We start from the raw sequence: 15616 nt of genomic DNA, 5'->3' as shown, positions 1-15616 counted from the left end.
GGGGGAGGGGGTCCAACTTCCAAATGAACCATCTCCCTATCTTCACTGTGAAGTGGCTGTAAGGCCATGGTCTGAGAAACATGCTTTTCTATCAAGCTTCTCAGAGAAGAGACCTATTTCTGTTAATGACCCTAAATCTGTACACACACACACACGACTGACTCTCACTGCCTGTTAGCACAGAAAGTGTCATAGCAAAAGCTGGAGCCTTCTCCCTGGCAGCACAGTGGGCTTGGGATCATGGGAAACACCTCCGTATGTGTGGATAAGCATTGTCAAGGAATGCGGCAATAGATGAAATTACTAAAGGAAACAGTAGAGACTGTGTATAATATATATTCTCCTGAACAGAAGATGTACATGCATGGATCAATGTTCGTACATCGCATTTTCTAGAAGAAAACAAACTGTTATTTGGTGCACTTCCTTTGGGGAATAAGCTAAGGAAAGAACAAGAAGAGAAAGAGTGGGAAAGAGAGGGGATTTTCTATCTTAATGTTCTTACAGATACCTATTTATTTATTTGAATTTGTTTTTAACTATTTGTGCTTCTTAGTGTCAAAGTACTCTTCTACAGTACCTGCGCCACACTCCCGTGAATGGCATAGCATCAGATATTACATCATCTGCTCTGCAGTCTATGCCTACACTGTTAGGGCACATGGGTTAGAGCCAGCAGGTGGCACACACTCCCGTGAATGACATAGCATCAGATATTACATCATCTGCTCTGCAGTCTATGCCTACACTGTTAGGGCACGTGGGTTAGAGCCAGCAGGTGGCACACACTCCCGTGAATGACATAGCATCAGATATTACATCATCTGCTCTGCAGTCTATGCCTACACTGTTAGGGCACGTGGGTTAGAGCCAGCAGGTGGCACACCCTCCCGTGAATGGCATAGCATCAGATATTACATCATCTGCTCTGCAGTCTATGCCTACACTGTTAGGGCACGTGGGTTAGAGCCAGCAGGTGGCACACACTCCCGTGAATGGCATAGCATCAGATATTACATCATCTGCTCTGCAGTCTATGCCTACACTGTTAGGGCACGTGGGTTAGAGCCAGCAGGTGGCACACACTCCCGTGAATGGCATAGCATCAGATATTACATCATCTGCTCTGCAGTCTATGCCTACACTGTTAGGGCACGTGGGTTAGAGCCAGCAGGTGGCACACACTCCCGTGAATGGCATAGCATCAGATATTACATCATCTGCTCTGCAGTCTATGCCTACACTGTTAGGGCACATGGGTTAGAGCCAGCAGGTGGCACACCCTACAGAAGTTGATCTAAGCTGCACAGGCTGGTCCACACGAGCCATGCTCCCCCATCATTCCTTCCAGAGCATCCAATCGCCATGGGCAATGCTTTGTGTGAACTGCCATCTCCTGCCTTCGGATCCCGTGTTCCAGACAATAGTGCACATGGCGTCTCACTCTGCCACTTTCTGTGTGGACAGATGCTGCTAGAACCAGATGGTCTGGTGGAAATTCAAGGTAGAGATCCTGGGTAGGGCCCACTGCAGGAACCCCAGCCAGCTCACTATAATTCATTAATAAAACTACTTCCCAGCTCTGCTAGCTAGTAGCGTGGCTAAGCTGGTTGGCATGGTGGGTGTGTCTTTCTTGACAGCAATCTGCCCAGTGGAAACTCTTCAGGTGAGCATTGTCACTCTCCCTCAGTCTGGCCAATCAGCTCCATCCGTGGGCCTTTGCTATGCCGTCATGGCAACACTGTTGACAAATACAGTGACAGGCAAAGCTGAGGCATCCCTGGTCCACGCATCTGACAGAGGAAACAGTAGTGGTGAGATACTATGAGATGGGCTACATTAATTTGCAAAGCAATTTTAACTATTATAAGAATGCTCTATATTACTTTGTTTCTAATGAAACATAAAAATATATATTGTGCTCAACAACTATGGATTGGGAAAGAGTCTAAAACCATGAGAGGGAGATAAGATGAAGATGATCTTCCTGAACGAACACCACAGAGGGATAGCAGATGGGGTTCAGCGGTGCTAAGATGTGAGTTCTGGACCACAGGGTAACAATGTGTGCATTTGTTTGTTTGTTTGTTAATGCATGAACATTTTTCCTCTTGTTTTTCTTCCTTTCCATTTCAATAGGACATTGGTGTCTTTTTTGATTATTTCTCCAAAATTCCCTCCTAAATCCCCTATTAACCTGGATCGCTCTCCAGCAGGCTACAGAGCTCACCCACAGGGAGCAAAGACACACCTGTAGCTCTCGGTTGTGATTCTCACACAATAGCTGCAGGAACCTGAGAATGGGCCGCATAATGGTGATGGCAGGGCTCATGGTAACTTCCTCGGCAGACTTTTCCTCCGCACTTCCCGCTTCCGGTCCTGGGCACACCATGTCTATCTCTGGGTCCATCTCTCTTCTGTATACACAGTAGGCTTTGGATGTGGCTGAAGATGCCTCTGTCAGCTGCCCTTTCATTCCCTCTTTCAAATGAAGTGAAGGATCTCTCACTGAAAAGCAAGCAATAGTGGATTTCTGATTTTTTTAATTAAAAAAATAAAAAAAAAACTCTGCAATATTGGATTCAAATTTCCCCACAGCTTAATTTTAAAATTACCTGACAAGAGGCCCAGTAATTTCCTGGAAGGGACAACTGAAAACTTGACAGAGCAATCAGAAGAAAAGGCCTTCATACTTAACTGGTTTCAGAATTTTCTGGTATACAAATGTATATTACAATGACACATAAGAACATGTACAAACATGTATAAATGACTTTACAAGTATATCGCAAAGGGTGGGAGAGGTGGTGTCTTAGTTGCTTTTCTATTGCTCTGATAAAACACCATGGCTAAAAGGGTTTATTTCATATTGTGATAGATATATCACAAGATTATTTATATGTGTGCATGTATTGTATTAATAAGATTACATATATGCATATATATTACACACATATGTATATATTATTAATAGGATTACATGTAGAGAGAGCATATATGTAGCGATAGATCAGTCTATCTCTAAGGGAAATTAGAGCAGAAACTCAAGGCAGGAATTGAGCAGAGGTCATGGAGGAATGTTGCTTACTGGCTTTCTCCTCCTGGCTTGATCAGCCTGCTTTCTTACAGAACCCAGAACCACGTGCCCAGGGAGGCACTAACCACAGTGGGCTGAGACCTCCCACATCAATCACTAATCAAGAAAATGCCCACCGCCATGACTACAGGCCATTCTTATGAAGGCATTTTTTCAATCAAGATTCCCTCTTTCCAGTTGTGTCAGTTGACAGAAACCAACCAGGACAAATAGCTTGGCAGTTAAGAGCCCTTGCTGCTTGACCAGAGGACTAAGCTCAGCTCTCAGCACCCACTTCAGGGTGCTCATAGCATCCTGTAGCTCCAGCTTCAGGGATCCAACACTTTCTTCTGGTCTCTGCGGACACTCACACACATGTGTGGCACACACAGAAAGAACAAGAATATATCAAGAAACATATGTATGTACACACTTAAAAATTCCTAAAGATCTCATTAAAAAATGATAAATTGCAAAATGATACTATTCCACAGTTTGTATTTAATTGACAATAATTGGGTTATTTCAAATGCAAACACTTTAACAAATTCTGTCCTCAGAGTTTAATTTCCATGCTCAGAAAGTTTGGGATGGTTTTCTTTACTGCACGGAACAAGGAAATCCAATGACTTGCATGTAGTCCACTGCTCCCACACCAATTAAACCTCATCTTAGTTTGGTCCCACAGGGCTATTCTATGATCAAGCCCCTTCCATCCTCTATAGATGGACATCCAAACCAGAAACACTGGAAATAATAAACCTCAGAAGCAAGATGGCAAAGCTCCCTGAGATTTAAATCTTTGTTCCTTTCTTCTCTCATGCTGTTCTCCTAGATACTCAGGAAGCTCCTCACCTCTCATCCGCGGGCCTGAGGCTATGAGGTCGTTGTCATCGTCTCTCTTCTTGCTCCCTAAGTCTATGGTGTTGACGGTCACCGTGGATCTGATCTCTTTCTGAGCAGCCTTCATCCGATCATAAAGGACTTTGAAGAATTTTTCCGACTTTTTCTGCTCATGCAACTGCTTGTAGAAAGAATTCTGTGGAGAAAGCATCGTTTAAAATATCAGTTCCACAGGCAAAAAAAAAAAAGAGTGGCTTATTCTGAAATAAACACAGGTCTTACGGATAAAAGCACAGTGTGCTTGCTGCCTTTTACTTATTCGGCAAATAGACAGGCTTCCAGTGGCTCATTCCAATTAATACATACTAATAGCACATGTCATTACATTAATAATAGCATGTTATTACATTAATAATAATTCAGACCTTCCACTAAATCCTAACATAGTTTATATTCTACCTGATGCATTTCCTGCACTCTTTTTTCATTGTGAGTACAGTGAGTTTTCATAAGTAACTAATTCTTCCAGTCTGATAGTGTCACAAAGCCGTGTATCGACACAATACACGTATACCGAATGCCTACTATGTGTGGGGTTCTATATTATTGTTACAGACAGGACAGAAAGAGCTGGGTGCCCACGTGAGTTGGTAATCCAACGTGAAGCATGGGCACTCGCTTATGCCTACCCTGTATAAACAAGGGCTCCCTGTCAGGTGGCAATGTTATTTTATTTTATGTTTTATAGCTAACTGGTAGTACATTAAACTTAGGATGAGTTACCATGACAATCTCACTTATGGGAACCCACTGGTAAGTAGGTATTAAGTTGTTCCGTTACTTTACACATAATGATGCTTTACATGTAGTTTAGGGGGAAATTGACTGGAAATAAACTCTAGTTTGTCATCAGTAATGATGCAGGAAGGATTCAAGATCAAAAGTGTGGTAAGACATACGTAGGAGACAGGGAAGTACTTAGTTGTGGTTACTAGTCACTGCTTAGTAACTTTATGGAAGAACCCAGAAGAATGGGTAGCGGACGGAGGCGGGAATGTGCTCCGCAAAGAGGTACATGATCAAGTAGAACCAGACACATCCCCAGATAGAAGCTGAACAGGCAGGCAGGGGGATCTGACAGCCGCTGATGTGTTTTCAGGGGGGAATGCCTGGAGGCTCTAAACTCCGGGTGACACTCATTCTGGTCACTGCTTCTCACACGCGCAGCACCTACACGCAGTGCGTTTTACACAACTGTCAACTTCACGTCTGGTAGGGGACACTCCTAAGCAGAGGGTTCGCAACCTCTTTACAGGAGCACGACCAAAAAGAGCTCACCGTAACCATGGCAACTACACTGAGACAGTCAAGCTGATGGCTCGCAGGATAAATGCAGCATCCTCAGACCTTTATGGTCCCACAAATTAAGCTGATGTTTGAGCTCTAATCTTTGTACTATAGCGTGGCTAGAAGGTGCAGGGAAGCTGTAACGCATTAGTGAGACAGTCCAGGTCATGTCCCAGCTCTATGAAGACAAATCTTTGCAGTCAGGGGTCCATTAACACCCACCCTCTTACGGGGGGTTATATATATATAACAGATATATATCTGTTATATAACCCACAGGCTGTAGCCCTGGGTGTAGATCGTTTATATAAAGGATACCTGGGTTCTACAGAATAGTGTTGGGTTAGATGATGACCAAAGTATGTTCCATGGGTTCATCAGATGGCACAGCATCTACTCAAAGACACCGCGTTATGGACAAGGAGTGTCAGAGGGAACTCTCAAGGCTCTTTGCAGGAGCCAAAAGCAAAGGATAAATAGTGTTAGAGAGGAAGAATCTGCCCCATGGAGGAGAAGAAAATGGGAGGAATGGAGGAAGGAGGCGACGTGATGGAGTAGAGACTAGTGTATCAGCTTCCTTTCCAGTTGCTGTGATAGATCACTCTGTCAAAGGCAACTTGGGGAGACAGGGCTCATTCGCACACAGTTCTAGGTGAAAGTGGACCATGGCGAGGACATCGCAGATGCAGGAGCTTAAGGCAATTGGAGCGAGCACATCCACAGTCAGTAATGAACGCAAGTCTGCGTGTGCTCAGCCTGTCTTCTCTCCTCGTGCATGGCTCAGGATCCCCGGCCTAAGGAATGGTGTCACCCACAGTGTACGGGTTCTCCCACTGAACTGGCACAGTCAAGACAGTCCCCACAGACACATCCACAGGCCAGCTTCGTCCAGGTCAGTCCTCATGGAGACTCTTCAGGTGACAATTTTATGTAGCTATTCCACTGGGAAAGACAAAGGCTCACATATGGTGGTCAGCCACTGACGCTTGCTGGGGCTAAGAAAATAGAAGGTTATCTCTGGGAAGGAGATATTCATTGTGACTATAGGGTACAGAATCTGGAGCCAGGCAGCAGGAACACAAATGTCAGCTCTGTCTCTAAGTAACCATGGGGCTGAGATCTGCCTGCTTCTTCTTTGGTAATCTAGGATGGTATATTTTAATCACAGGCTGTAATTAATATATAAGGATTAGCTAAATTAAGGCATGTAAGAATGGTTCCTAAAATTCAATAGCCTTTGTGTGATATTTTATTTCTTTTTTTCCTTTTCGAGACAGTCTTACTCAACGACCCAGGACAGGGTCAAGCAATCCTCCTGGCTCAACCTTCAGAGTGCTGGGATAACAAGTGTGACCCACAATAGCTAGCTTTTATTCCTCTTATTGTGAGTGTTTGAAGTTGTAATTTCTTCTATCTGCCTCCACGAATCCACATCTGGCCAAGCATATCTGGTGCAGGAAGTCTCAGGAAGTAAGGATGGGATTCACTCTGGTCCAGAGTACCTGGAACAGGGCAGTTGAGATAACCCACGAACAAGGAAGGGAAATTAAGAATATTAACACAGGGCAGGAGAAATAGGTCAGTGGTTAGGAGTACTTGCTGCTCTTATAGAGGACCTACGCTTAGTTCTCAGCACCCACCCAGAAGTTCATAATCCTCTGTAACTTTAGCTTCAGGGGATTCAAGTTCCTCTTCTGGCTTCCATACATGTATGTGGTACACTTCCCGTTTACTCTCTGTTTCCTTTGTGAGGATGGAGATGTGGTCTCTCAGTTCGTGCTCCAGCTACCTGCTGCCCTGCCTCCCCAGCTAGTAAGAACTCTTCCTCAGGAGCCATAAACAAAACAAGCTCTTGCTACTATAAGCTGCTTGGTCTTTGTGTCTCATAGCACAAACAGTTCTAACACAGTAGGGACACGTCACTAAACTGGGGTCAGACTCAGCGGGAGCGTCACTAAAGCGGGTCAGACTCAACTGGATGCGTCACTAAAGGGGGGTCAGATTCAGCTGGACACGTCACTAAAGCGGGCCGGATTCAGCTGGACGCGTCACTAAAGGGGGTCAGATTCAGCTGGTCTGATCTAGCCCTCTTCAAGCCACAGCACACAGCTGACATCTCGGCACCACGATGTCCCCAAATCAGAAACCTAAGCAGCAGAACCCAGAGAGTGAGGTTTTCTTAGCCCACAAGAAGGTTTTGTGCACAGATTTGTAGTAATGCTGTTTCCTCAACAGATGTGTGTGACTTTTGTCTTCTTTCTCTTTTCTGCACGAGAGATTGAACTGATGGCTTCATAACTGCTACGCACACTACATTCCCAGTTCTCCTTTAAATTTGGGACCTGATTTCGTTAAGTTTCCCAGACCAGCCTTGAGCCTGCTCCATAGCTGAGTCCTCCAAGAGAAGGGAGCAGCGTGAAAAGTGACAGGGTGTGCCTGGGGGGGGGGCACAAAGAGAAAGAGCAGGGGAAGCGACAGACAGAACGAGAGAAAGACAGACAGACAGACAGAGAGAGAGAAAGAGCTAGCCGGAGCCTAGGAAGAAGCTAATGAGCTCAGCAGGGAGTCTATGTTACTGGGAAGAGAGATCTGAACCAGGGTGTAACACAAGGTTATAAAGACATCACTGGGGGCAAAGGAGAGAATGTTAGAGAGAAGGCAGAACAAGATCACAGCAGAGTCAAAGGCAAGGAGTTGCAACGATGGTTTGAGAAGCAAGGACTGAAGTGTTAGGGAGAAGAGATATCAACCAGGTTTGTCACCAAGGGATAACCAGCCAGGAGACAGGGTGACCCAGTCACAGTCAAAAGTGACTTCTAGTTTTCAGTCAGACAGCCAGAAGCCGTGATGCCAGTCTCGGGGAGAAGAGGAGCCCTCACATGAGGCTGGAAGAGAACCTGGAGGCGGCGGTGGAGGAGGTAAGGGAGTCTGGGTCCAGAACCCAGGTAATAAAGGTTCCAGAAGAACGAAGACATTCCCAGTGATCAATGCCACAGAAACATGAAGCAAATAAAGACCAAAGGTTGGGTCTAGGAAGCAATTAGCTGGCATTTAAAAGCAGAGCCTGCAGTTCTCCTGGAGCTAGCCAGCAGGGCCAGCATCCACAAGAGGATGAAAGGCGATCACCTGGGACGACCCTCTGTGGTCCAGAGAAATCTGCTAGATACACTCGGAGACAAATTAAAGCAAAATCTGACAGGGCTTCTGCCTACCCTTCATTTGGCCAATAGGTTTGAAAATTTCTAGCCAGTTGGAACTATGATCGCCTCCATGGCTTCAGAAAATATAGGGAGATTGGGTTACTGAGCAAGGAGCCAAGAAACTCACAAGTGCTCTCTGGGAAGTTTCCAGAGCTCAGGCTTATGGAGCTCACTGTTGGGTGCAGAGGATGCAAGGGAAACCTGGCAGGGGTCTCTAGACAGGGTCAGGTCCTTGGTGTACATGTGAGCACAGTGCCCAGCGCCACCGTGGAGCACGTGAGCACAGTGCCCACCACTGTCACCATGGAGCACGTGAGCACAGTGCCCACCACTGTCACCATGGAGCACGTGAGCACAGTGCCCACCACTGTCACCGTGGAGCACGTGAGCACAGTGCCCACCACTGTCACCGTGGAGCACGTGAGCACAGTGCCCACCACTGTCACCATGGAGCACGTGAGCACAGTGCCCACCACTGTCACCATGGAGCACGTGAGCACAGTGCCCACCACTGTCACCGCCACTGTGGCTCCTGCTGCAGAGTGACCTTCAAGGGATGTTCTGTTTAGAGAAAGAGGAAAGCCCTATCATTTTGATAGGAAATCAAATAGGTTTATGTGGGAAATGTGATTTGTGAGGTGTTTTGTTTGTGCCAGCAAGGAGAAGCTAAAAGAATGCTTTTGCCTTGGTTTCTTTAACAAGTGAATAAGAAACTGGAAAGACTGGAAGAGCCAGAGATCAGGGAAGACCAGAGCAAAACCAGGATGGCAGCATGCACAAACTCACAGCAGCTGTGGCCACCTGCACACGATCAAGCCAGTGAATATTCCAGCAAAGAGAGAGAAGGAGCTTGGGAGCTCTCAGCCCTGGCTGGGGATCTGCGGGTGTGTCCTGGCTTCTGGGCAGGGAGAGTCAGTCTTCTACAAGGGGGTGGCTCCTGGAAGGGTAACCATGCTCTAGAAGATGGGTCTGCACACAGGGGTACCTGGGCAGCACAAACTGGCACCCAAAGTTTATTGGGATGGCAGCAGAGAAGACACAAAGCCAGGGGAGAGTAGGGAGGTGGCGCGGATAAGGGAAGATTAGAGGAGTGGAGAGGGGAGATGTGAACAAAATCCACTCTATCAAGTTCGCAAAACCAACATCCTTCTTTTAAAAACTAGAAACGACAGGCGGCACCTGGTTTTGCGTGTTTCCTCCCTCCAGCAAGGCGATGCCCAGCAAAATGCCTTCAGAAAAGATCCTGTCGTTCTTGGTGTTCACGATGACATCAATGACAAGCTCGGATGCTCCTTCCTTGTCCAGCAGACACTGGATATCCGACATGGAAATCCCCATCTTATCTGCGTCCTGTCCAGAGAAGCCTCCTGTGGTGGGGAGAAACAACAAGAAAGTAAAATCAGCAAACTGACTTTCATCACAGACACCATTTTCAGCAGTGGACAGCATTTCCAAGTTCTCAAGCCATAACAACATGGGCCACGGGAAAGTTTAGCTCAAATACAAAAAGTATATAGAGACGGAAATTGTAAAAAGATGTCCAGTGTGTAACTCAGTGTCACTAAATGCTGTTTCTTAAAATACTCTAGAGGGGGCTCAGCAGTTGCAAGCACTGGCTGCTCTTGCCGAGGACCTGGGTTTGATTCCAGCACCCACATGGTGGCTCACAACCAGCTGTAACCCCAGTTCCAAGGAATCCAACAGTCAACAGCATAGATGTGGTGTTGATGTAGGAGGGTTTCTATCTATCTATTGCTTTCATTGGTTAATTAATAAAGAAACTGCTTGGCCTGATAGGTCAGAATATAGGTAGGAGGGAGGAAGAAAGCAGAGACAGTCAGACGCCATGAAGCTCCGGCCCGAGATGGACATAGGTTAGAATCTTCCCAGTAAGCCACCACTTTGTGGTGCTACACAGATTATTAGAAATGGGTTAATCAATATGTGAGAATTAGCCAATAAGAGGCTGGAACTAATGGGCCAGACAGTGTGTAAATGAATACAGTTTCCATGTTATTATTTCCCGGGCTATGCTAGCCGTGCAGGAGCTGGGCGGGATGAAAAGCAGACCTGCTCACCTCTTCACTACATGGTGTGCAGACACACATGCAGGCACTCACACATATGTATAAGATAAAAATAAATAAACCTTTATAAAACTACTCTACAAATTTTACCCTAATGTGTGCGTGACAAAACCGAAACAAACTATCCAGAGTTAAAGGCAAAAATTCACCATGGTGCTCACCCTGTGGGTTCAGGAACCCCAAAATACACAGAAGTTTTCCTGGTGTTTTAAGTGAATATTTCACATTTGTGTCACCTAAGTCAGACAGGAGAGTAGCACAGACGTTAAACCCTAAATGGGGAATGAGAACGTACCTCCCACTTGTGCAGTCTTGGCATAGGCCCCTGACAAAGGTCCGTTGGCGCCGACACCATGGTCACCTTTGAAGTACCGATTCAGAAGGATTTTCCGGAGTATACTACCCTGGAAGAGGAGAGCTGTCATCATTTTTAAAAACAAAACTAAAGAATGTTGACAAGCTAAATGCAAGTATGTCTGAAGTAAAAACGTGAGAAAAATAATTTTACACCAAATCAGTGTTTTCTGAGGGAAAGTCGCAAAGGTCCCAGGAACAGTAATAAATTTGCTTTTCACCATCAGTGAGGTGATCACGAGGCTCCCGCACACAGTGTGGAGATGTCGCCTCATCCCAGAACCCACCAAGCTGTACACATTAGACACACGCCGACTGGGCAGCTGTGGAGCTAGCTCAGCGCGTAAAGGATCTTGTCATCCAGCCTGGGGTCCTGAGTTCAAGCCTGGTGTGGACTTGGTAGATGGAGAAACCTTCTGACTTCCACATACGTGCTGTGGCATGCACGTGCACACAATAAATGAATAAAACACTAAAGCAAACCAGTTGTATATATATGCATGTATGCATATGTGTATGCATAAATGTACATACACATTTATATTTACAGGCCAAGGAGATGGCTTAGTGGTGAAAAGCCTTGAAGACAAGCCTGAGAATCCGAGCTTAATCCCTGGGATGTAGACGGGAGAGAGAAAACCTACTCTTACACACATGTGCTGTGTCATGCACATGACCCCTACACACACACACACACACACACACACACACACACACACACACACACACAATTTAATCAATATAATAAATGGACGTTTACTCAATGGGAAAAGTTCATTACTGGCTGCAGATACACAGCTCACAGGCCATGAGCAAGGGTTTCACTTTTCTGTCTATTAACCCCAGCCATGTCCAGGTGCCTGCTCCACTGGTCCCCGATCCCTCCCCAATGCTTATCATGAGTTTTGCTACTCGGAATCCCACGTGCTCCTCCCCAATACTGTGACACCGGGTCCCTGCCTTTCCTGCCTCTCTCTGAGTACTCTGGTTATTCTGTTCCCAGTAGCTAGGGGCTTGCCCTGACTCCCTGTGTTGGGCTTCCCCCTCCTACAACCTCTCTCCCCATCTGTAGTGGCTTCTCTTGCTCTGTTGTACGCTCAGGCCTGGCAGTCACTACGTCTCCTCCAGCCTGACCTCAACTGACTAAGCCTCTCAGTGCTTCCCTTGGATTCTTGCTCCCTGTGTGGCACTGGCACAGGAAACTTAGGAAGGATTTCCCTTCTCTCTTCAACCTGCTTTCCTCTCCTTATCAGCTCATTGTAAGAGCATTGTCATCCCCCTGGCTGCTGGCTAACAGTGGCTTCTGAATCCTAGCTTTCTGTGGGAGCTTCTGGGTGCCTTTGATGCTCTATATAAACCAAACTAGGATCTGTTTCCTACATCTTCCTGTTTGCTGGAGGGCAAGGCCAGTCTTCCCTCTGCAGTCTACACACCCCCAGGAAGCCACTCCTTCAGGCACCATTCTAAGAGAAGAAGGAAGAAGTTTCCTGACTGCTAACTTGATTAGATTTAGAGTCACCATGGCAACACACCTCTAGGTGTGCCCTTGAGAGCGTTTCCAGGAAGTTTAACTGGAGAAGACCTAACCAAATAGGAACAGAACCACCTCAAGGATTGGGGTCTCAGAATTTAACAAAAGGAATAGGTGTTAATCCCTCTTTGCTTCCTGCCTTCAGGTGTGATGTGGCCAGATGCCTCAGCATCCTTGTGTACCCGGCCATCCCTGCCATCAGGCCTGCACCCCCAGAGGGAGCCAGAATAGATTTCCCCAACCTGAAGGAGCTTTCGTCCAGTATTTCATCACACGTCAAAGAGGAAAGAACCAACACAGCCTCCAGAGTCGACAACGAGGTGTGTTCCTTCACTGTCCTGTGCTCTGGGACTCCAGAAGCCTTTAAAGGAGGGCAGCTGACCCCAGCAGGCTGTGCGAGCCACACACACCCATGGACATCACAGCAGATCTGTCTCAGGTGCAGTGAGCAACAGGATGTCCCCAGTGTAATGGTAAAAATACAATGCTGCAGGTCCCTAAGTGGCGGCAACAGGCCACGAGACCTTGGTGGGCCACGAAGGCACCCAGATCCCAGGAGGAGCCACAGCCACTACAAGTAAGAGACAGATGGATAGGCATGCCGTGAAGAGTGAGGTTGGATATTTATTTAGTGGGTTATGGAGGGAAAAGGGAAAGGAGGAAAGGGGTGAAGAGAGAAGAGCAAAGAGGGGCCACAGGCAGCAGGCAGCAGGTCCCAAGACCACAGCAGGCCACTGAGGCAGCCGGGTCCCAGGCAGGGAGCCATATAGTGGGTGAAAGACTGAGATGGATGGGCATGCCACAAGACCATGTCGCAGGTCTTTGAAGTTCAGGGAAGGGAGCCATGTAGTGGGTGAGAGACAGAGACATGGACAGGCACTTCATGCAGAGTGAGGTTGGATATTTATTTAGTGGATTGTGGAAGGGAAAAGTAGAGAGGGTAAGAGAAGGGGGAAGAGCAGAACCCACAGAATGGGGAGGGAGGGCAGTGGTTGAACTCCTTCCTGAGGCTTTGGGAAGAGGCACACTTCCCAGCGTGGACTCCGGGCCATCTAAAGTGAGCAGATTCAAGGATGCCCCCGCGAGGCCAACACAGCCGAGCACTTGGAAGTGCACAGCTTTGCACGGCTGTGCATTTCCAGAGTTTATACCATACTTTCTCACAAAAGTAGAAATTTTATCTAAGATACTGAAAAGAGGGGGGAAATTATCAACTACCTCAAAATCCTAGCTTTTTCCCTATTAATCATTGTGAGGGAAAAGTCAGGGACAAGCATGTACTTACATCACTTAGAAAATGTACTCCATAATTTCATATAAAGTAGAAAACTCTATCTTGGTTTGAAGGTCAGTTTCCAGCTAAGACAGTCATCCCTACTTCAGCATGGTATACTCCAACACTGGCATGCCAAGGGCTAGCAGGCTGCTGGTGTCATCTATCAAACTCTGGTCCCCCAGCTACAAGTGCTACGTCACAGTGTGCCATGGGTCATCCATGGTCTGTCCTCTCAGTGATGGGGCATGGAGTCAGAGCTTCAGTGTGAGACTCGTCGCTAAACCATTTTAAGTCAAAACAATTGTAGAATCTGTTAGTCTAGCGCCAGGCTTGTTAAATATTTCTGAGCTGTGACTGCCTCGGCAGAAACTGAAGATGGAACTGAACGCACCAAATGCCATTTGAAAAGTAATTCCAGGCTGAGATGTATGACTTCTGTGCTGAGTCTCCGGAGCCACAGCGAGCACCCTCAGTGGCCTCCCACAGAAAGTGCTGGGGTAGGCCCACTAGTGAGGACTGTCCTCTGTGGCCGCCTCTCTGTCAGAGGCAATTCCAGGCCACAAGGCACAGCTCCCAACCAACATCTTCTCAGGAACACATTCCAGATGTGAGAACCGTTACAGAGCCAAGAAAACTGCGGCCACCTTCTGAAATTACAACAAAAATCTCCATAAAAAGCCCTGTCTGTAGCCAGAGGAGGCATGCTGACAGTCTGTGGAGACACCCAGACACTGCCCAGTTGCTTTGATTTCCTGGTCACTCCCTGCTACGTTAGGCTGAGTCCAAGGTATCTGAAACCAAGCAACCCAGAAACGGTTGGCTTTGGTGGACAGAATGGAGAAAAATAAGCATTTATCCTAGGAAAGTCTGAAGGCTTTTCTCTGGGAAGCAGTGGGAGGTGAGGGCTCTAGGGTGTTCCCAAGTCCCTAAAAAGTCGACTAATGCGTTTTCCCATTAGGAGGAATCTAATCGAGGCTTATGAAACAAACAACACAACAGCATCCTCGAACGCGGATCCGTCAAAGATGCTTAACTCAGGGTTCCCCTTAACAATGCTCAGACAGATCTGGAAGCAGTAGCTGTTGGGCCTCCAGGGGCTACCACCTCATTTAATGCTAACCTTGGATGCAGATACTGGGTGTTTCTGAAGCCTTTGACTTTTGACAGTTTATCTGATTAAGAATGTCCTCTTTGCAATGCCTGGCGGTTAACAGCCATGGTTCTGTATCAACTCTATCCTAGTGGGATTATACTGAGCCCATCCTCACAACCAGCTACCACCTGTGGGGTGTTCCTTGGAGGAATTGTGGCCCAGCTCACAGCATTTGCCAGTCCCAGTCAGGCCCATCCAACCTGCAGTCTAGGAGAGCCATTAACGCCATTCAACACAAAATCTTACATGTATTTAGACTCTTAAGTGGGGATGGTTGTTATAGCTGAAAACTGGCTTTCAAACTAAGATAGAAAAATCTTCACTTTATTTGAGATGATGGAATATATTTTCCATAGTGATGTAAGTAGAGTTCTCAGCCACAGACTTTGTAAATGGCAAGGTCAGACCACAACACACCGACAGGCTTGCTAGATATCCCGTTCTCGGAGTCACTTTCTCCTCTGCTGCCTTTCTCAGCTTTAGAAAGATGAGACACTCAAATGCCATCACATTCTGTCTGTGTTCACAGCACAGCAACCCCATGACACACAAATGCACACTAGTGGCTGTCCTAAGGGCAATGGTGCCGAGCGATCCTGCTGAAAATGCTCAAGAGGTACAGGAAGGGAAACCGATGCACATTAGAGGCCAGCCTCGGCTCCATGGACAGTTCCAGGACAGCCTGGGCCACATGGTAAGACTCTGTCTGAAAATAAAATAGCCAAGAAAACAAAGAAATCATAAGCGAA

The 15616-nt window shown here is 46.8% G+C and overlaps 1 protein-coding gene across 1 annotated transcript in view; it reads right to left on the bottom strand.

Moving 5' to 3' along the window:
* Window positions 1-15616, bottom strand: part of Itpr2 (inositol 1,4,5-trisphosphate receptor type 2) — a 411976-nt gene that overhangs the window by 120676 nt on the left and 275684 nt on the right. Inside the window, exons 38-41 of the mRNA XM_075982281.1 lie at window positions 10849-10957; window positions 9646-9833; window positions 3932-4115; window positions 2252-2508 (exon numbers count right to left, since the gene is read on the bottom strand). Coding sequence (XP_075838396.1) covers window positions 2252-2508; window positions 3932-4115; window positions 9646-9833; window positions 10849-10957 — 738 coding nt within the window. The remainder of the gene's footprint in view (window positions 1-2251; window positions 2509-3931; window positions 4116-9645; window positions 9834-10848; window positions 10958-15616) is intronic.

Source organism: Microtus pennsylvanicus, chromosome 8 (genome assembly GCF_037038515.1).
Source record: "Microtus pennsylvanicus isolate mMicPen1 chromosome 8, mMicPen1.hap1, whole genome shotgun sequence".
Lineage (NCBI taxonomy): Eukaryota > Metazoa > Chordata > Mammalia > Rodentia > Cricetidae > Microtus > Microtus pennsylvanicus.
The sequence above is the reverse complement of the archived record's forward strand: the minus strand, read 5'-3'. Positions and strand labels throughout refer to the sequence as shown.